The sequence below is a fragment of the Melozone crissalis genome, unplaced genomic scaffold (assembly GCF_028551555.1).
Source record: "Melozone crissalis strain CALT ecotype California unplaced genomic scaffold, PUWL_Pcris_2 ptg000004l_1, whole genome shotgun sequence".
Lineage (NCBI taxonomy): Eukaryota > Metazoa > Chordata > Aves > Passeriformes > Passerellidae > Melozone > Melozone crissalis.
Genome location: NW_026535782.1, coordinates 28144582 through 28166298, shown reverse-complemented (window position 1 = coordinate 28166298; position 21717 = coordinate 28144582). Strand labels below are relative to the sequence as shown.

General features: G+C 38.7%; 1 protein-coding gene across 1 annotated transcript in view; it reads right to left on the bottom strand.

Moving 5' to 3' along the window:
• Window positions 1–21717, bottom strand: part of TRHDE (thyrotropin releasing hormone degrading enzyme) — a 202624-nt gene that overhangs the window by 37252 nt on the left and 143655 nt on the right. The window contains exons 10-12 of the mRNA XM_054271588.1: window positions 12900–12988; window positions 3409–3542; window positions 3255–3310 (exon numbers count right to left, since the gene is read on the bottom strand). Of these exons, the coding sequence (XP_054127563.1) occupies window positions 3255–3310; window positions 3409–3542; window positions 12900–12988 (279 nt within the window). The remainder of the gene's footprint in view (window positions 1–3254; window positions 3311–3408; window positions 3543–12899; window positions 12989–21717) is intronic.

The window sequence follows — 21717 nt, the reverse complement described above, 5'->3', positions numbered from 1 at the left end:
CAAATCAATTAGCTGTATAATGACACAGAAATAATCATATTAGGACAGACAATATTATAATAGTGGAAAAATTCAGTCAAAACCTTTTGTTATTATCTGTACCAGTAGGAAGTACTTTGGAAGTTTCTAAGAAGGACAGGGTATTTTGAAGAAATACAGTCTCCACAGGACAGTAAGAAAAACCTGCTTACATTAGAAACAATTTTTGAAAGGGCCAGTATGAATTTAAGAAATTATGTTTTAATTTTTACATTATTTAGTATTAAAAATAATAGCTAGGGATTAGAATTAAAGTATGTATTCCACAGTTCTCTTTCCTCTCTCTCAAAAAAAATATGTTTATAGTTGTAGACTACAAGGAAATGCATCACTGCAACTAGGGACCAAAACTGAGGACTGAATTACTGTTAAAAACAGCCAGTCTTCTCAGAAATCAGATCTGAACTACCAAGCCAATCATAATAACTTCAGCATCATTATAATTGTTTTTGGTTTTTTTAAATAGGAAGATGATAGATTGCCTTAGGTTGAAAGACGCAGCTGGAGGTGTGTATTCTATTTGCCATTTGTTAGAGGTGGAGCAGTTATCTTCTGTTAATTGGGCAGTTTTCTTTGTCTCTTCCACAAACCAATCCTCCCTCCAGGAAGCAGCTTCTGTTAATGGGCCACTGAGTGTCACTGCATGACTGATAAAATGATATCATCCCATTGGGAGATGCTCCACCCAGGGGGAGGAGCCAAGCATTCCTGCCTACTATATAACCTGAGATTTGGAACACCACAGGCAGCCTTTTCCCACCAGATTCCCAGAGGAGCAGTTGTCTTCCCCACTGGATTCCCAGAGGAAAACCAGGCCCATCTACACCACCGCTGGACCTTCAGAGGAAAACTCCACCCTTCTACAGCATCACTGCTTCAACAGAACCACATCTGTCACAGCAGGAGGACTGCAGCCACCATTGAATGGGACTGCTACCAACACCCTGACCAAGTGTCAGGTTGTATTCTGACTCTGTCAATGTTTTTTTTTTTTTCATTTGTATTATTGCATTTGGGGCTTTTTAGTTTTCCTAGTAAAGGACTGTTATTCCTATTCCCATATCATTGCCTGAGAGCCTCCTAATTTCAAAATTACAGTAATTTGGAGCGAGGAGGTTCACATTTTCCATTTCAAGAGAGGCTCCTGCCTTCCTTAACAGACACCTGTCTTTTCAAACCAAGACAGATTAACAATGTAATAAAGATCAACAAGAAGTATACCCTACATGGCAAGTTTAGCCAGGTCCACATATCTTATTGCTACTCTTGAACTACAGACCATAAATCTACTGTTTGCAAACAGATCCTTCCTCCAAACTGGCTTGTAAGGCACATACTCAAGGTAACACTATTGACAGGACTCTGGAAACAGGAGTCTAGCTGCATATCCCTATTGGAAGAATATTTCCTCTTAAGTGATACGCATGTATGCACATGTGTCTAGACATACATTTATAGCTCCACTACTTTTTTCCACAGTGCATGATAAGACCATCATTAACAAAACAAAGTCAAGGGTTTTTTTAACGTGAAATCTTGTGAAAGACTTCATAAGGTTCTAGTGTAGTTACCTCTGAAAAAGGTGCCAGCTCAAGTATCCCCATAAAAGTACTTCAGAAAATTAGTGGGGAAAGCATTACTCATCTAATGTTCTGAGTGATTTTTAGGTAGATGAAACTTGGTCAGACAATGCAGGTTGGGTCTTTAATCAAGACCTCATCTTAATACTCTATGAACAAGACTGAGAGCACTGGCTCAATACTGACTCAGAAGAAAAACACTCACCTACAAAAACTGGCTCAAGAAACAGCTTTTTTTAAGGATCTAGACTTTCAGGGAAGTCTAGACACATCTGACTGCATTAAGTGCATGGAAAAAGAAGGCGATGTACTGGCTCTGTGTAACTGCATACTACTTCTCTGAGGTTTCAAAATCAAATAAAATTTGAATAGATTATGAATTTACTCAACATCCGGTAGTTCTAATAGTCTAAATATTTCAGAATAATTTGCAATAGTCTTCTAGTCAGAGAGTAGACAAATCATGACCTATTGAATAGGTCAAATAATGACCTATTTGTAGTTTTTACTGTTACCAATGGGAAGATGTCACAAAGCAAGAAAGATGGGCCATGCCAAAAGCAAATGGATACACCTCTCCCCACAATACCTCCTTCCCTACTACATTTCTGGATTGTTAACTAAGGGCTAATCACTATATGTCAGCAGCAGGAACAGAGAGGCAGGGCACACAACTTTGTTTTTACTGCAGTGATGCTAGAACATCACTGAGCTGCGACACTGTGACTGAAGCCCAAACACCTCCAGTGACCATTTGTAGTTAAATGTAAAGACACTAGTATCAGCAATTCTTTTCATGCTCCGTTTGACATGACAGTGCAAGTAAAATCACATTATTTGCAATTTTACAATTAAATCTGTTATTATGCAATCAAAACCCTATACTAATGCTATGTTCCCAGTACCTCAAAATCAAAAAGCTACAAATGTTCTACTACTTTCCTCCATTTTACACTGTCACTATCAACATAATGGCTTTCAAAATAGGGACCAATACATTGCCTCCATTTGTAAAGAAGGAACTACCTAACCAGCACTGTATGTGTTAATTATTAGCTCTCATCACAATAAAAAAAAAAATGTTGCATTAATTCCAGAAATGCTCAATGGAACTGCTTTTCCATTATGTTTGAAAAGCACCACAGAGGAAAAAAGGGGTCTGTTCTAGCAGATTATAGAAAAAAAAAAGATACAGGAAAAATGATATAATAGTACAAGTTAGGGCAAAAAAATTACTGAAGCTTGAAGGTGCCTTCCATCTCAAATTAAATACAGCACAAGGATCAGTGGTAAAAGAAAGGAGAGGTGGGACATCTGGGAGAAACGGAAGAAGAAACCCTCAGTCATTAGAGAAAGAGGAAAGAGATTATTTATCTGCAAAGTGTTAAATTGAACTTGCTGCAAAATTGATCAAATCTCTTCAGACTCGGAAATACCCTACGGCAATTATTGATCAAGAGCAGTGAATGTGCTACAGAGCATTTTTATGACCTATACAAAAAAAAGACAGGCGAGGGAAACTAAAGTGTGTTTAAAACATACTTAACTTTGAAACACACTCAACTGCTAAGTTAATGGTTGCATGAGTTATCGCAGCAATGTGTATGAGGATAGATGATCTTCAGGAAAACATACCTGGCTAGATTGAATGCATCATCAATCAAGCCTGCTCGATTACTGACAGAGATAACCTGTGAGGGGCAAGCACAAAAATTGAACAATTTAAGGTGATGAAACAGTGAAGGTTCATCGATGAAAGCAGATTTTAGGGATGAGAAGAGGATCTTACCTCATGGTTCCTTGTTAGCTGGTTAATTAGCAGCTTCCAGTTCCTAATATCATAATTAACTCTGAAGTAGCCAGTCTGGTTGATGTTCCCCAGCAACCAACTTGCCTCTTCCAAAGCAGGAATTCTGTGGTGTTCTGGAAACAAAGAAGAAGAAGGGAAGGTTTCAAATTTAAAAATTCTAAAGGTGCATCTGTTACATTTTCTCCTTCTTTAAATATACGTGAAGGCAGTAAAATTAATTCAAAGACTAACAAAAATACTGTGTTAGATTAATAATTTCTTTCATCTGTTCTGATGTAGAGAGATGCCAACTGACATTCCCATGGGGACCATTTACACACACAGACCTTCAAGTGTGCTTTTTCTTTCCTGGCAAGTATTATTTTTATGAGAGGTACTCGCTTTAAGTCTGGTACCCTTATTCTGACCATGCTTAAATAGTTTTCTACAATTGTAACTCAAAAATTCAATGAATGTGCTATAGAGAGAAGAGTAAACCTGTGATTAAAAAAATTGATTCTTAAGTGTTTCTGCATGTATTTGATTAAGTTTTTACATTGGATTTTAAATTAAAGTACTTCCAGTTGAACAGCTTCCACCTACTAAGCACTGAGAGCTTCCTCTTTAGAGCTAGACCAATTAACCTTATATCCCCTAAGCTGTTCTTCATCTTTCCCCTTGTTTTAAGTAATCACTTTAGGGCTGAAAGTCTAAATTTATTACTGTTTTTCTGCAGTCAGGCACTCCACAACAATTTGCAGAAATAGAGATTTCAAAATTTCAGCAACAGAAATGCCCTGAACTCACAACATGCCCTTCTTTTTTATCAGGCACAAAGCATCAGGCTTCAACACCCCTGGAAGAAGTCTTCAATATAATAAATGATTTTGACAAAACTAACCATGAACAAGAACTCACTAAAAATTCAGAAACACTTTTTTCTACCAATAAAATTATTTTTTACACTGTTGAAGGAGTAGTCTTGACATTCATTTTAAAAAAATAAATAAATACATAAAAATTGTTATAAAATGCAATTCCATTAGAAAATTTCTTAGTGTGCTTGAACTCCCTGAAGGTAACAAATGGGAAAAAAGTTAGGAGTAAGGTCTTCACAATTCACTCATACTATCTAGTACATAGCCTTCCCAAAGAAATTTATTTGTTTTAGTCCTTCTTGTATAAAAGTAATTTCTGAGGAAATTATAGTTAACTAGGGCTACAGATAAAAGTTGTGCTTCTCCCTTGACTAACAGGAAGCCCACAAATAACTACTACTTTAAAGTGCAATAAGTACAAAGCTCAGCAAGACCCGAATCTTAAAAACACATAATTATATGTTTAAATTCATGGACCTTCATTATGCATATGGATTCAGATAAAAAACTGCAGGATTAAAATAGATAGTCCTCTTTTCCCCTAGGTAGTTCTGAAACCATTAAAATCTCTGGAAAATACACTTATTAAAAATATTAAGCCCAGAAAAATTCCATTGTTGCCTGTTCCATTCAACTGTTATTGCTCTTTTATCTGTGCTAAAGCACCAAGCAGACACATTCTTTAGGATCCAATATATCCTGCAGAAATAGAACTGAGGAAATCTGAATTGAGTCCTACAACTCTGTGGACTTCCCAGGTGTTCATACTGTCAAAGTACCTAAGATGCTTCTGCCAGACAATCTGATTTGGAACAAGGCTGTAACACTTGTGTGTCCTTTCTTCCACAAAGGGCAGTACCAATCAGTCCTAAGCAAATTCTCTTAGACTTGCTTGCTGCTCTATTTAAATCCTTTTTTCCATGGGTCCAAGTCAGATCCAACCCATTTCTCCATCCTATTAAGAGAAGACTTGAATCCTGTTCCTCAGTAACCTTGTACCACCTTAATGCAGTACAGCTTTCTGCCCATGCTCTTTGGTTGCAAACTAACCTTTAAATGCCACCAGTCCTGAAAGCAGCTGCTTGAAACTAGCTAATCTTTGCACCTCTACAATGCTACCTAAAAGCATACCAAATTGGCTATCAGCACACATTAAAAAACATTTGGGTAAATAAACACATTAAATGGAAATTTTCAAAATCTTATGCAATTAAAAAATACATGCACCTTTTCTCCTTTGGGCATTTGTATTACATTTTCACCTCCGAAGTGTGGAAATTACTTATGCTTCAACAGAGTATTGAATGATACTTCCCAGTCAAATATGACAAGTTCAGAATAAGCTATTTCACATGTAACAGCTATGCAACACCCCCAGTATGTATCACTATAAAGGAAGAGAGTATCTATCCAAATCACAATGGCATTATTGCTGTTTCAGTCAGTTTAAATGCAACCATAACCTCCTGCTATTATTTTTCAATAAGACCCACTCATGTATTGACCTTCTCCTGAAATAAAGGACAGAAATCTTTCACACTTTCCCAACTTACATAAAGAGGTGGCTATTTTATAGGACTGCCTGATACATGTTCTTCATACAGTTCTATATAATTTACTAGAATTTGATATTTGTGTCTGTCAGTTCTCATGCTTTCCTACAAAAGAAGTTATTTATTTTGGTAATTACAGGCACTAAACATTTCTATACCTGGGTAATGTTTCCACTCACAACAAACACTTTTATTAGTTTTCTGTTAAAAGTATTATAGTTAGCAAAAAGGTAGTAACTCAGTGTTAAACCCTACATTAAACCATTCATTACTTTCTAAACAACAACAAAGATTTCATTTGGAATGAAATCCATCTTTGAAGGTTTTAGTTCACCTCTCAAAAGTCAATCAAAAATATATATCCCATTATATGTGAGATTAAAGGGCATTTTTTTAAATCTTCTTCCATCAGAAAGTGTTTTTCCATGGTCATGATTTGTCTGGATGCCTCAGAAAATAACAAGGCTCTAAAACTTCTAGTTTTGCCGCATACTTCTAGGAAATATTTAGGAGGAAACGTTTCAACTTATTTGTTTTGAGGTAAAAAAATCAGTTAGGGTCTCATTTTTCTCCCCAGTTTGTCTGCTCACAAAGTGTGAGATAGTTCCTCCAGCAGGTGCACCTAGCTTGAAGTTCTGAGCTCTCCCAACAATTTCAATTCCATTAAAACCAGCATGTGGGGCAGTTGTGGGAGAAGGGCACCTTTCTGCAAGAGAGTACTGCCAAAAGTATGGGCTAAAAACACAGTTCCAGTACCATTTCAAGTCTTTTGACTCACAGTTGTTATTTTAACTCTTTACCTTATACAACCCCTAGCATACTAAGAAATTGGTTTAAACTAGTAGAATCCCTACTGGGGAAATTAACTCCATTTTGCTGCAAAAAACAACTGCACAAGTATAGCACAATTTCTTGACAACAACAGCAAGCAAAATTTTGCTGACAAAAAAGTTTTCCATGAGGACTTTCATAATAATTTATACTGGCTTTACTAAATCCTGCATATCTTCTTGCAATAACTTTTCATACAGGGAGAAGGCATCCAGAAGAAAACATTCTATCTATCTCACTTGCCATGTTGACATAGCTTCATGCTGAAAGAAAATATTTTGGTATAGAGATTAGGACAATAAATGGAGCACATCAGGAAATATGATCATGTTCCATCTCACAAAACTCTTTCTTCAAATTACCCTTCTATCCATTAATATACCTATATGATGGAACTGCTAATGACTAAGGTGATACACAATGTAAGCAGCGGTCTTCTGCTAGGATCCTCAGCTGTCAGAATAAGGGGAATGATTCTGACTCATTCTGTCAAAATTACACAAGATTCCAAGTCCTGTATCTCTGGTCCTAACTACAGCTGGCTGAGGCTCAAAACAGGACCTGTATGTTGATCTTTTTTCACAGTGCTTCCCTTCTTCCTACTTTTGAAAGATGAAGGAGTGGAGTCTGGAAGCAACACAGGTAAATCTCAGCAGCTGAGTTTCAGAAAAGAAAAGAAAGGGTATTTTTCTAAAGCTGCAGCTAATGCTCTGCTCCCCAGCAGGCAGCCAGCAAACCCCAGCTCAGAAGCATCTGACTTCAACAAAACACTTCCTGGAGGAGAATCTGACTGTTGAGTGGCTTAAAGTAGAGATTGTCTAGTAGGAGGTGGCAAAGTAAATTGGGACTTGCTGTTGGAAGGGAATTACCCTGTTGAACTTTCTTTCCCCCATCTCATGGCAATCCTGAGGAGATGATAGGAGCAATCTGAACAGCAGTCACTTAAACTGCGGTAGGGAGGTCTATCTAAGGAGTGTTTCCTTGTAACATAACAAATCAGTTAATAAACAGGAGGCGGGGATGGAAAGGGCAGGGGCTAAAGCTGTGTCAGCTAGCTCAGCAGCACTTGCGGAGTTGCGTGGAAATGTTTCCTATTTGGAGACTGAGCACCAGAAAAATGATTTCCAGGGAACAGCAAGTATGTCTTTTTCCAAAGCCCTGCTCACCTATTGGAAATGGATGCTAGCTAAACCTCCTCACTTGAGGTTAAGGTCGGTTCTAGATTTGGAGAAACATGCACAGGTAAGCCTGTGCTTCCACACCTAGTACAGCTTCATCAGAAATCACCAACACATTCCCACAAGCCCTGCTTAGCAGTCATAAGCATGGAATGGGTCCAAAGCTGGTTCCTGGCTTTCTACCCACTACTGATTTTGGACTGACCCCAAAACGCTATGGATACATGTTCACTGATCATTATAGCAGCTACAAAAGAGGCAACTTATCTAGGAGAAATAGAAACAAGCCCTGGAATATGACAGAGCAGACGTTTGTAACACCAGTGATTTCCACAATGCCAGTAAAATTTATCATTCAGCAGACCTGCAAGATTGAGGCACAAAGAGCGCTGCAGCCATCTTAGCATGATGTTTCCAACCTCAGCATGGATAGGAAGATCTAGCACAAGATTTTCCCTTTGTGACTGGTTCACAGTTACTTGAAGCAGAACAACCTCATCTATGGCCATGGGGAGAGAACAGGGAAAAGGTGGTGGTGACCTTTGTGCAGCACTCTGAGAGCAAATGAGACAGTTCCACTTCACACACCAGACAAACTGAACCCAGTAAAAGGACCATCATCTGATGGCTGGTATATGAACTGATGAGAAGAAATACAGTTACATAAATGATATGGTTCATTGGGTAAGGAGAAGAGAGACTGGCAGAAGCACTTGCCAAATGAAAAGCTTTCAAAACTATGCCTACATTGTGCCTTCCACAAACAGGTGGGAAGAGCTATATTAGATTTGAAACATCTTGGATATTATGCACTGTGGATGCGACAGCCTGGTCAGAGAACAAGAAAACTAGATAAGTTTTCCCAGAATCGGCTTGTGAAACTTTAGGCAGTTGAAGATAAATGATGATAGCTTATTATTATAAAAAACCTGCAGGTGTTGTTTTCCTACTCTCTGTTTCCCTATTTTTCTCAAAGATTGTTTATAAGAAAAGTGTTTTGTTAATTAACCAATCAAGTGAAAAGTATTAATTAATTGACCAATCTAGTCTATCTGTATCAGAACAATGTGTAAAAAAAGAGAATCCAAAGTAAAAAAACTATGCTTGGCAACAACTGGCAAACCAGCCTTCTAGTAAGTGTGTGTTATTTCTTACTCAACAGCGACAACACACCTTGTCAAACAAGTTGCCAAGGCCTGGCACTGTCCTCTCTACAGGATTTCCTGCAAAGGGCAATGAACTGCAACTCAAAAAGACACTGTGCAGCTGTAATTTCCAGTGTGTTCCTTCACTTCAGTGCTGTGAAGAATGGACAAACCTAGCATTGTTGCCAGCAACTGTGGTGAGATGCAGTTATCTGAACTGATCCTGCCCAGCATATTGAACAATCAGTGATCTGCATGCTCACTACCCCTGGCATGTAGCCAGAGACAGACAAGATGAGGAAAGAGCAGCAACTCAATCATCCTAAATTCATGTCAGTCTCACAGAGCTGGAGAGCAGCCTCATATCCTTTTGTTCATGAAAATACCAACAGGTATCCAAAAACATCTTGATGAGATCACAGACACAATGGCAGAGAGGATGCAAAAATCAACAATTCTTGCTTTTGTCTTGCTGGATGCACATGAAGGAAAAGCCTCTTACATCAGCAAATAACCATTCTTGGTGAACTAGGGCAAGGCACAGGGTTAACTCCTGATGGATACTGTTATTCGAAATATCACAAAAAAAAAAAAAAAAGAAGGAACATGTTTTGATGTATTTCTATATGTAGCTATTTCAAAACTGCTGTGGTTTCATTTCTATCAGGTAACCCACAGACAAGGTTAATTTTATTGGAAGATTTAAGTGATATGCCAAGATATCACAGTGGTAGTCATCAACTTGAATCCTTTTCCCTATGGGCAGCTGAAATTAGGTCTGTGATCAGTAATAATGACTATGTTGGGTTTGCATGGGCAGGTTTGGTAGCAGAGGGGAGGCTAGAGAAATGCCATAGAGGCGTGAGAAGCTGTCAGAAGCTTTTCCATGTCCAGCAGAGGCAATACCAGCTGGGTCCAAGACGGACATGCTGCTTGCCAAAGCTGGGCCAACCACAATTGGTAGTAATGCCTCTGTGACAACAGATTTAAGAACAAGAAGAAGGAAAAAAGAAGTTATTGCTCAGATGTAACTGTGGCTAGAGAAGAGCGGGGTGAGAACGTGTGAGAGGAACAACCCTGCAGACACCAAGGTCAGTGGAGAAGGAGGGGCAGGAGGTGCTCCAGGCACCAGAGCTGGGATTCCTCTGCAGCCCATGGTGCAGCCCATGGTGAGGCAGCTGTGCCCATGCAGCCCATGGAGATCCACAGGGATGCAGAGATCCACCTGCAGCCCATGGAGGAGACCCACACCAGAGAAGGTGGATGCCTGAGAGGAGGCTGTGACTCTGAGGGAGGGACAGTGGGAGAAACAACATGTGATGAACTGGCCATAAGCCCCATTCGCTTATCCCGGCACTGCTGGGGGAGAGGAGGCAGAGCTAGGAAACAGGGAGGGGTGGAGAGGGGGGGAAGGCATTTTAAGGTCTGGTTTTACTTCTCATTATCCTGCTCCCATTTAGAGTCTGTTTTACTGAGAAAGTACTTGGTGAGGGGTCTCTAACTCGGGCTTTATTAAAGATCCATGAACACTTTTTTATATTCTGTCTCCCGTGTCTAGCTTCAGAGGGGAGTGATAAAGTGAGTTTGGTGGGTGCCTGGTGGCCAGCCAGAGTCAACAGATCCCTGAGTCAACAGAGAGCTGTTCATTAGCTCCTGTCCACTCTTCCAGTCACACTGGAAGCTCCTTCAGCACAACAGTTTAGTCAACAAGAAGGAATTGCCTACTCTTTCCTAAAAAGGGCACAGAAAACACCCTCATGAATAGCATTTATTCCAAAGTTGATTTGCATATCTGCATTTAACTACACGCACTTGAAGAACAATGTGACCTCTTCCAATCTTCCAAATATCCTCTACAGCAGCTTGTTTCACCTCCAGCTTGCAGACTTTTTCCAAGACTACCCACTGGGACAATACTGAAACTGTCCTCTATACAACAGAAAGTCTTCAAGATTCTTCCAGTCCACAAGAATCAAACCTGGAAATTCTCATTTGAAGTCTCAGAATTCCTCCCTCATCCCCATGAAACAAACGTACTAGCTGCAGAAAAACTCCCAGGAATCATGTGTACCAGCCTCAATACATAGCAGCCTAGACCACAATAAGTAGAAGAGGAGGACATTCTTGCTGTAGTCATAAGTTTACAGTCTCATTTTCAATGAGGCACAGCAAGTGAATAAGTGAGTGAAAGTAATGAGGAAGAACAAGGATAATGACAACAGATCACAGTGTCATTGATTTGCTACACAGGAGACTGATGACTCGGAAAGGTTCCTCTTTAATTTCTATATAGTAGCCAGCCCAAAATAATTGCTCACACTGGCCATCATTAATTTGTTGATTTCTTGAAAGCAATCCAACAGAAGCAGTAGATCTTAAAAGAGTGGGTAGCAGTTTTATGGACTTGTTCCTCCACAGCACCCTGCAAGTAAAAGGCAGTGAGGAAGCATCTATGTAGATAATAGTAACATGCTGAACTTTGGAGGGAGTGAAAGGAGGGAGGCATGCATGGGCAACCTAATGAGATGGGATGATAACTAGCTCTGAAGTTAGTGGGAACCTTCCTACTAACTTCAATGAGGGTTCAATCAAGCCCTAAAGGACAAAAGTAGAACAGGTCATTAAGGCAGACTCTGAAAGTGCAAACAGGTCTTGAAGTATTCTGGAAATGCTAATGTTAAAAAGTATAGCCAAAATAGTAAGTTCTGAAAAGTAAGAGAGAACCTATATGCTTTGATGAGAGCATGTTCCCCAGGTATGAAAACTGCTCTGGCTGCAGGCACACTGCTAGATCTTTCTATCATGGGAGCAGCATAAAACATGTTACTTTCTCATAGGCTGCAAATGATCTGGGTAACAACACATACCTTGTACCACTAGAAGGTTGGGGTACTCAGATTTCGGCTGATCATTTCCAGTCCTTCTGGCTGCTAAGCTCTATGCTCTATGTGACTAACATATTTTAGTAACTTAGGAAAGAGAAAAAACATCTCACACGGGTTTGACTCTCCTCTCTCCCATTAATTTTCTATTAGAGGGAAATCTCTTTATCTTTCTAATTATACAAGAAAGGGTCAGTTCTCCCTCTACAGTCCCCATGTCAAGGGGATGCATGCATCCTTCTTTTCCTTCTATATAATAATTCCATTCAAGTTCCCACATGTCTTCCCTCACTCTCTTTAATTCTAGTCCAAAACTCTCAGACAATGTAGCATGAAGTGCTAAGAAAATAGATAAATATTTCATGAAATTTCTTTGGTGGGCTTCTTTTCTTAGGTGATAAAAAACTACTGGCATCTAGCACTCACTCTCCTCCAGACAGTAACTAATACTGTTACAATCATCCAGGAACTGAGGAGGAAGAAAATAATGTAATAAGCACAACATTAAACTTTTGAATTCCAGCATATGGTTTTCTAATAGAGAGAACAAATATATTTTATAGATCAATAAGGACAATTTTAATGACAGCAACCATTTCTTAGGCCTGGTTGAGACTATGGATCAAGTTAAAAATGCTAGAATTCTGTATGTTCCAAACCATACTCATCATATCTGCTTTATTATACAATATTACATTTAACTTTCACCCATCAATAAAGTGAATTGCATTCATCAGTGATTTGATATGTTTTGCCAAATATAAAATACTTAGCACTTTACGTTTCTTTGTAAAAGCTTTACATTATACTGTCTAAATTCTGCAATATTATAAATCTAGATTGTTGCTTATCCTTCATCCTCCTCCCTCCCTTCCCAGCTCTGCTTTTTTCACAATCCATTTTAAGCAGTTAAAACTGGGTGCAGAGCAACTAAACAATTATCTAGGATCAATTCCAAAGATACATTTGAGGAAAACACAAGTATGCTTTATGAGATTCCACTGGGAGGAAAGTTTATTTTTACCTGATTTGTTAGACACCCATATAATTGCCTCTGATGAGATGTGGCTGGTATTTCCTACTGCAATTGTTAATGGAATCTGCCACAAGTAGCTGCAAGACAAAGGAGGGGGAATCTAAGAACAAAAATACTGAACTGATTCTTCTTACAGCAATCAGGGATCATGTCAAAGAAATCAAAACACAATCTCAGTAGCAGTGTAAAGATCTGTGGATTCTAACAAGTTACTTTGATTTTGAAATGCATTCGCATTAGCAATAAAACAAAGAAATATAATTGATTTTAAAAAAAACCCCAACCTAGATTATATTTCCCATTTTTTCACAGTCTATCATCATATGAGGACTTTTTAACAAAGCTTTTCCTAGTTTAAAAGTGCTTTACAAAAGAGGAAATAATGATTAGTCATAAAAATAAAAACACTTTTTTACATTTACTTAGAAAAAACCTCCACATAAGACATGATTTGATTTATAGGGACTTCAAAGTTAAAAATACCATACTCTTCTAGCAACTTCTTAAAAAGCTACAATGGGATTTAACTGCTGCTGGTTTAAAAAAACAAAATGAATGGGACAGATCTCCACTTCTTAGCACCATTTATGACCACCTATGCATATGCAAACTGAGCAAAACACATTACATGTGGGTTTGGTGATACACTGGTATAATCAGACCCCATCTTCCCTATAGAGTACTACAAATTGTTTCTCATTAGAAGTAAATGTTATAAATAACATCTTTATCCGAATAAACAGAAATTGACTGTATGAAGTGAATATTTTTTAGGGACAGATGGAAAGGATTATTTCCTTCATGTCTTCATCATCACCTCTACTTCTTAACTCTCAAAAGTAGCATTTCACCAGTCAGTGAAAAAGTAGATGTTTCCCTCACAGGCCTGCCGTGTCATTTTGTAAATCAGTAAAATCAGTAAAGGGGAAGCACTCAGTAATGGTACAGGTGGTCCCTTTGCCTTAGGTGCCTTACAGATGGTCCCTTGGTAGGTGGTCAGTGGTATTATGTGTGCAGTTAAGCAAGGCAGCATGGCAAGAGACTGACCCCAACTCAGATATCACCATATAGCACCACTTTGATACCAAGAATATAATTTTAGACTGATTGCATTAAAATGTTGCAAAGATGAGTGCGGGCCAGTTCTCTCCTGCTAGAACACAGCATTGCAAAACTAGCCCACTGTACTGAAGAAAAAAATTAGGTTTGTTCCTTTCCACTCACCCAGAAGCCTGCGCCATTTAACTACAAACACCACCCAAATATTCCACAGCCACAGTCAACATGGGCTGGCTTCCAAGGGTTGCCTTGCTGGCATGACTTGGGAAGCTGGGGGAGGGACAGAGCCCTGCCCCGCCACCACAGCTGGCTCACAGCTCCCCACCCATTTGCAAAGAGCCCCCAGGACACACAGGACTATGCATTGCTTAGAACACAATTGTGTGCAGGGAAACACTTGTCCATACAGCAGAGATTCAGCAAAGATGGGAGGTATTTGGACAACCATACAGCTGGAAGAGCTATGAGTGACACTAGAAATAAAACGTGGCATTTACTGCCATATGAAAGAAGAAAACACTTTCCATGTCATTTTACGTTCTCTGAATGTTAGTACCATGACACGAGGAAAATAATTAGCTCTACTGCACTGAATATGAGCTCCACATAAGCACATACTCTGGCAGACACTTTGTTCTGTGTCATAATTAAGCTATGTCATTTGAAGATTCTCTTGGCTTTATCAGTCTGCCCATTTCTTGTGCTGGATATTATCACACTCCACAGCACAGCCAGCAGAAAAGGATGTCCACTGGTGCATTAGTGCAGCAGAAAAGGATGTCCATTGGTGCCAGTTCCCAGTCTGGGGATGTTACCTTCATTTTTGGCTTAACTAATATTCTGGACAGCGAACTGGATTCTTGAGATACAGTGTGTGCTGTGTCCTGCTGCTTCAGCTGTGGCAGCAGTAACTCCTGGGTTCAACAGGTGAGGGCAGTCAGGAAACGCTGTGAAGTGATGCACTGAATTGTATTCACTACTGCCCTAAATGCCTTATACCTTACTAGACACACTAAAACCCTCCAGTGTTTTAGGGTCTGTCCATAAAAACCTCCTAGTCAATACATTGCCTTTAGAAACACACCCAGGTCTAAATACTTGTCTCTCCAGAATGAAAAAGATCTTAGCAAACTATGATTGAGAAAAATAAGGCAAAATTTAGCATGGAGTTTCTACATTATGCGAAAAAAAAAATTAAAAATGTATTTGCATGGAATTTTTATGACTCCTCAACTCCTACTGAAAAAGCTAAACTGCAAAAAAAGAAAGATGCTGTGAGCTGCCTATGTAGCTGATTTAAGCACATATATACACACCCACAAATATTCATGTATGAACACATTCATGGACACCTGTTATTTTGAGAAGGAGCTTCACAGAATGGTATTCTGTACACTGTAATATCTACACAGAGAATAATTTTATACTTCCTTATAATATTTTATATTGCCTCCAATTGAGGTAAATCCTGCTGAAGTGAAGACTTATTCTTCTCTGAAAGGGGATCTAGCTGAAGAACAAGTGTCACAAAATCTACCCACCAGAAAACATGTTGGATTTAGTTGGGAATATTAGTACTGGCAAATGTAATTTTTATCTACCCAACATAAGAGACCTCCTGACATTCTTAGTGCTTTTCAGAACCTCCAAATCTCACTCTCTTGGTTAATGGTTTCCCAGAGGAACCTCAGGTGTCCTTTTAGCAGACATCCAGGAAAAAATAAACATTTTTTCCTACTTAACTGCTGCTGTTTTCTCTGTTTATTGATCGGTCTTCTCCTTCTATTCTTCTTCATTCTCAGAGAAACTTCTGCTGCTGTTGCAGAAGAAGCTGTAGCTAACTTCTGTGTATGTGAGGGCTGGGAGCATCTGGCTCACCTTCCAAAAAGGTGCCTTCCATTCATTGTCTCTGCATGATCTGTATGGACTGTGTTCTCCAGGTATGACTAAGAAGAAGCAAACTTTTCTTGTGCTTTTCTGTCAGGGGTCTTCTAATTTACAGAGCAAAGAGGAAAAAGGGGGCCCACTCTCCTGTTTTCCTCCTGCTTTGTCTGAGAGTTGTGTAGACCATTTATTTATTCCTTATATATTGAGAGCACCACCAACATGCTCTCAGTATGTATCTAACTGGGGAAAAAAGCATCCCATTCCGCCTGGCCACCTGCTGCCTGCTGTGACAAACCAGCTGCAGTGACAATAAGAATCCAGCCTTGAGGGCCCAGTGACCAGGGCAGCAAGGCTTGAAACAACCCATTTAGTCCTCTTACTGTCACGATTATGTCTGCAGGACTCAGATGCCTGTACAGATAGCCCACTCAGTCCCTGGGTGAAATTATGCTAATGAACTGTGTGCTCAGTCTGCCTGAGATGCTGCTCAGCTGCAGAGGTGTCCCTCATAATGCCTCTCCACAATCAAACCTGATCACTTTGACGGGCAGCTAAAGGCAAACCTCTTATTGGGGAAAAACTAAGGGCTATTTCAGGAATTTTAAAAAAAAAATCTCTGAAGCTGAGGAGGAGAGCCACCTAAAACTAGAACAGACATGCTAACATGAACTGTGCTAAACATAACATTGTTCGATCTTCAAGAAATGTAAGGAAAGGGGAATCTTGTTGAAAGGTAGTATAAATATACCTTTTTTTTTGCTGATCCACAAGTGAGAAACTGCTCATGTGAAATAGTTAAACTTAAGTTGACAGGATAATGCACGAGGGAATGCACTGGTGGATTTTTTTGTAGCACTATATCTATGCATAATACTGAAGCTTATTCATTCTGCTTAAAGATTAATCAGAAGGACTTGTTTCACAAAGTATCAGAATCTTGCATCAGTCAAGGTACATGCAATACTAGAAACTAGCTAATGCAATACTAGAAGTAATTATGCACTGTGTGGATTATATAGATTTTTTTTTTGTCTTAAGCATTACATAATGACTAGGCAGGCAGTATTAGTATACTTTATCTCACTTGCAAAATTATCATATTTGTGATGATTACTTACTTACGACTTGATTTTCAGCAAAAAAAGAACTGAGATCCCTTTGTGGGCGAATCCTGAGACCATAAAACACTAAACAATCCCGATGTCTCACACTATTGCCTCTGATTAATAGTAATATTGTAGTAACATTGGGTTTTCAGTGGCTTCTTTGCAAAGAGCTATGCAAAGCCAGAAAAGGGGCAGTAGTTTACTTCCTCTACTTACAAAATAAAGATCTCAGGTAATTAAAAACAAAAAGGTAAGGTTCCTAGCATTTCAGAGTTTGCACACCTTTTCAACTATTTTTTCATATTAATGAAATGTGAAATGTTTTTGCTGGGATGTAAATCCATACAATTTCAAAATTCATCTTCCCAGTAGCCATAATGTACCAGGCTTCCACACACTGCCAGCAGTGAATACCACATTCTTCCAGTGGCATTTCTCCCTTCTCCCCTAGATTCAAAACTAAACAAAGAAGTAGATTTATTCCTAGTCATTACTCACAGAACAATGAAGGTACCTGCTAAATATTCAGAGGCTTATTATCCTGCATTATAAGGAGTATACAAGCAATGTGGCTGCTTCACATAAAATGACAGAACATCTGTAACTGAAGTACCACTGTAAAGTTCAGCTAACCTACATTTGAATGGCAGAGAAAGTGAACAACCACAGTCCTCTTTTATTCTGCTTTTACAGATCTCTGGCTTAAAGACTTCTAATCTATCCTGCTGTTCTTTACAAAGAAATTGTGCCTAATCCTTCTTATTGTCCACCTCTGTATTTTTTTCTACCTATTATTTCAGGTTAGAAAACCAAGCCTTGCTTCAGTGCTTTGAAGGCATATCTACCAGGGATTAAAACTGGCATAATTCTTTTCTTTTCTACACACTTTATCCTTTTAAAAATGCTCCTTTTTTACTAATCCTTACTGTCCTATTTACTTGCTTGACCATGTCTGGACAGTGAGCTGATGTTTACACAATATTATCTACCACAGTTCCAAGATCTCCTCCTGAGAGAAAATAGTTTCTTCAGAACTCACCACTGAGTATCTGAGTTAGAACTGCTTTCCCCACATGTATCACCTCATTATCAACATTAAGCTCCATCTGCCTTTTTATTACCATGTCAACTAGCACTAAGGAATATTTCTGTCATCTTGGTAAGTAATACTTGTTTTTATTACACTCACAAAACTCCTATTACCAGAAAACTCTTGACACCTAACTCTTCCACACCCTTTATCACATAGTTTAATAAGGAAAAAATTTAAAGCAGGTTTCTCAAGAATTTAATGGGCTGTGACCTTCCACTAAGAAATTCAACCATCTAATTTTTCACTTTTTGCTTGTATTTCTAAAAAGTTCTTCTCACTTTTCCTGGTACAGATTAATTTCTTTAGGAATACCTAAGAAGGAAGCTGGACATCAAAAACCACATAAAAACCCAGTTAAATTACAAGAAGCTACATACATCTAGATTTAGAAGACATCTATTAATAGTCTTTGATTATATATTTAGCCAGGAAATCAAAGGAGGAGAACTATGGCAAGGCAGAAGAATAGAACAATGCACAGATTTAAGTAAAAAAATTACTTATTTAGTACATCTAACAACAGAAAAATGAGGGACAAAATTAAAAAGCTTTGCACAAAAGCAAATTAAGTGATTTGGCTCTTAGCAGGATATAAGGATAATTAATTTAAAGTGTAGTGGCAATCATAAACTTGAATTATAGAATGATTTAGGTGGGAAGAGACTAGAGATAAAGCCTTCTGCTCTAATGTGATCAGAGCACAGGAAAACAAGTCTCACTGTAGGTAGAACATGATATCAGAGGAGGATATACAGGCTGTACATTCAATGGCATCACACAAAATCAATCAAGTCAATTGAGGCAAATTATTTGCCATCTGCTTTTTTTCCTAATCTCTTCCACTGCAAAGCTGCTACACAATTACTTTCAGGAAATCTTAACACCAAAAGCTGTATGTATTTTCAAATACCTCAGCAGGCTGAGAAATGAAATTGTGAGTTATCTTGGGCTGGAAGAACAGCAGTCATGTACCCATCAGCTGGCACAGGTGAAATCCCAACCACCACTCTTCCATGACTCAGTTTCTCTGGGATAAATTCAGTTGTTCAAGGTGATGGCAAATGAGAGGGCAGGGTACTTGAGACCTCTGCTATGGTCTGTAAGACAATAAGGATGCTCTCGCTGGTTGGCAGCACAAGGTAAAGTAAGATACCTGATGGCACCTTGAATGGCACCAGTCACACATGCAAGCAACTACATGGGCCTTTCCATCACTCAGAGTTGACAAAGAGACATTCCATAATTAAACATGAGCTTCCCTATGAATTTTTTTCATTTCTAAGTGAAAAAGGCAAATTTTCAAAACCAAGCTGCTTGTAAGAAAAAGAAGGATTCAGCACAGATTTTTGAACACAGCATTTAAAAAAGGCACTGCTGCAACATTTTATAAGTACTGTTTTAAAGAAGAACTTTCAGTTTGCTGATTCAAAAAATTGCAGGGAGAAGTTGGAATTATTGAAACTAAAATATAAGGTAGTTAAATTACAGAATTGAAATTAATGTTCTAAATCAATTTTCCCCCAATTTTTGCTTTGAGTTTTGTCCTGATTCAGTGCAGGTAAATGTTTTGATATGTTGAAAATTTCTGTGGGATGGGAATCCATTTCTTGTTCATTGGTAACACTTACTAATCGTTGTTAAGTATTTTGAGAGCATAACAATCTGAAATCTCTTATCACTGAGGGATATGATTAAAGCTATTTAACACAGAGAGGAAGTGAGGCATAAAAATAGTTTTAAGAGTAAAAACCATAAAAAAGAAAATCCAAGATTAAAACTGACTGGTTAAGACACCTATCTCCTTATTTTAACCCACTTAATACCCAAAATGCTAACACTGTCTCTTTAGTTAAAGACAACAACGTGGTACATCCAGAGTGGCTGAAGATCAGAAACAACTCCTTGGCATTAGTTTCCTGTTCTCAGCTCTCTCCAGATGGAAATCCTGAAGTCTCATACATAAACACATATGCTCAGCTGAGCAGCCCTGAGTCTGAGAAGGGAACAGTTTCCCAGTGTGGCCCTTGCAAACACTGGTGATTCCCTGAACAGGTTAGGATGCTGACATCAGCATTTCTTATCAAGGGAATATATTGCTATGAGTCATCTGCATGAACTCATGTGCTTTGATTTCAGACATAAAAAAAGCCACAAAAGCAAAGTAATGAGAAAATCTGAGCTTTTGAAAGTAAGTAAATTTCACAGAACAAAAACTAAGATTTAAAGACTTGTATTTTTACTTCAGTTAAATACCTGGCTGATCCTGGCAGATATATTTGTATATCTGAGACATATACAAATAGTGGCAAGTAAAAGAAGCATTTAGATGGATGGCTGCAGACGTTTCTGGCTAATGACCTTAATGCTTATTACAAATTAAAAGGCACAGAAAAGTTGGTAACAAACTAAATAAAGGATTGTATGATATTTGGATATTAAATCGGTACAGAAGGCAGACAGTAGAGATCTCTCACTTTTCTTGCCAAGACAAGTACAGTTTCTATTAGCAAGATTAGCAAGGTTTGGGGTCCTACTTCGTAGTAGCTGGTATGGAGCTATTTTTTTGACTGTTACTGAAAACAGTTTTGATAAAAAAGGGATGCTTTAGCTATTTCTGAGCAGTACTTACACAGCACCAAGGCCTTTCCTGTATCTCACCCCACCCTACCAGCAAGGAGGTTTGGGGCGCACAAGAAGCTGTGAGGACGCATGGCTGGGACAACAGACCCCAAGTGACCGAAGGAATGCTCCATACCACGTGACTTCATGCTCAGTATATAAAGCTGAGGGAAGAAGAAGGAGGAGAGACATCACAGCGTTTGTCTGTCTACAGTCCCAAGTAACTGTCAAGTATGATGCAGCCTGGCTTTCCTGGGAATTGCTGAAAATCTCCCTGCCCATGGAAAGCAGTGACTAAAATCCTTGTTTTGCTTTGTTTGTGCACATAGCTTTTGCTTTCCCTTTTAAGCTGATTATTTCTCAAGCAATTTTGTCTCAAAGTTTTCTCACTTCTCCAATTCTCTCCCCCATCCCAACACAGGGAGTGAGCAAGTGGCTGTGTAGGGCTTAGATGATGGCTGAGGACGAACCACAACACAAGCCAAAAGAAAGCCTTTGTTTTCACTGTTAAGATTGTGAAAGTTCAAAGATAAATTGTTAACAAAAAACCTTAAGATGTATTCAACTAATCTATAAAATCACGAGCCTTGTTGCAGTGATACCTGGAAGCGTTTCATCCTAGGCTGAGAGCACAAGCACGTGTAAGGTGATCAGTGGAATATGAGTGAAAGCTGTTGAACAGTAGAACAGCTTCAGAGCTTCCTACTACAGAAAAAGATTGTACAAGAAGCAGAACTCAGTAGGATACAATTTTGTAAGCCACACTTTCTTGAAAGATTGTGTTGGGAAAGATAATTTAAAAGTATCATAGAGATTTTCCCAGGTTATTATATAGTATAGTATCTCATTCAGTAAGGAGTAATTCAGGTTCCAGGGAAAGCTCATGTGAGTATCACAGGAAATCACACATTTTTATTAAGTGCAATTCTACAAGAGTGTTAGTTCAGTTTAATGTATAAGGAGCTGACAATATATTCATGTTGTGAGCATCATTCTCAAAAGACCGAAGAACACTGAGATTTCATTAGATTTAATACATGCC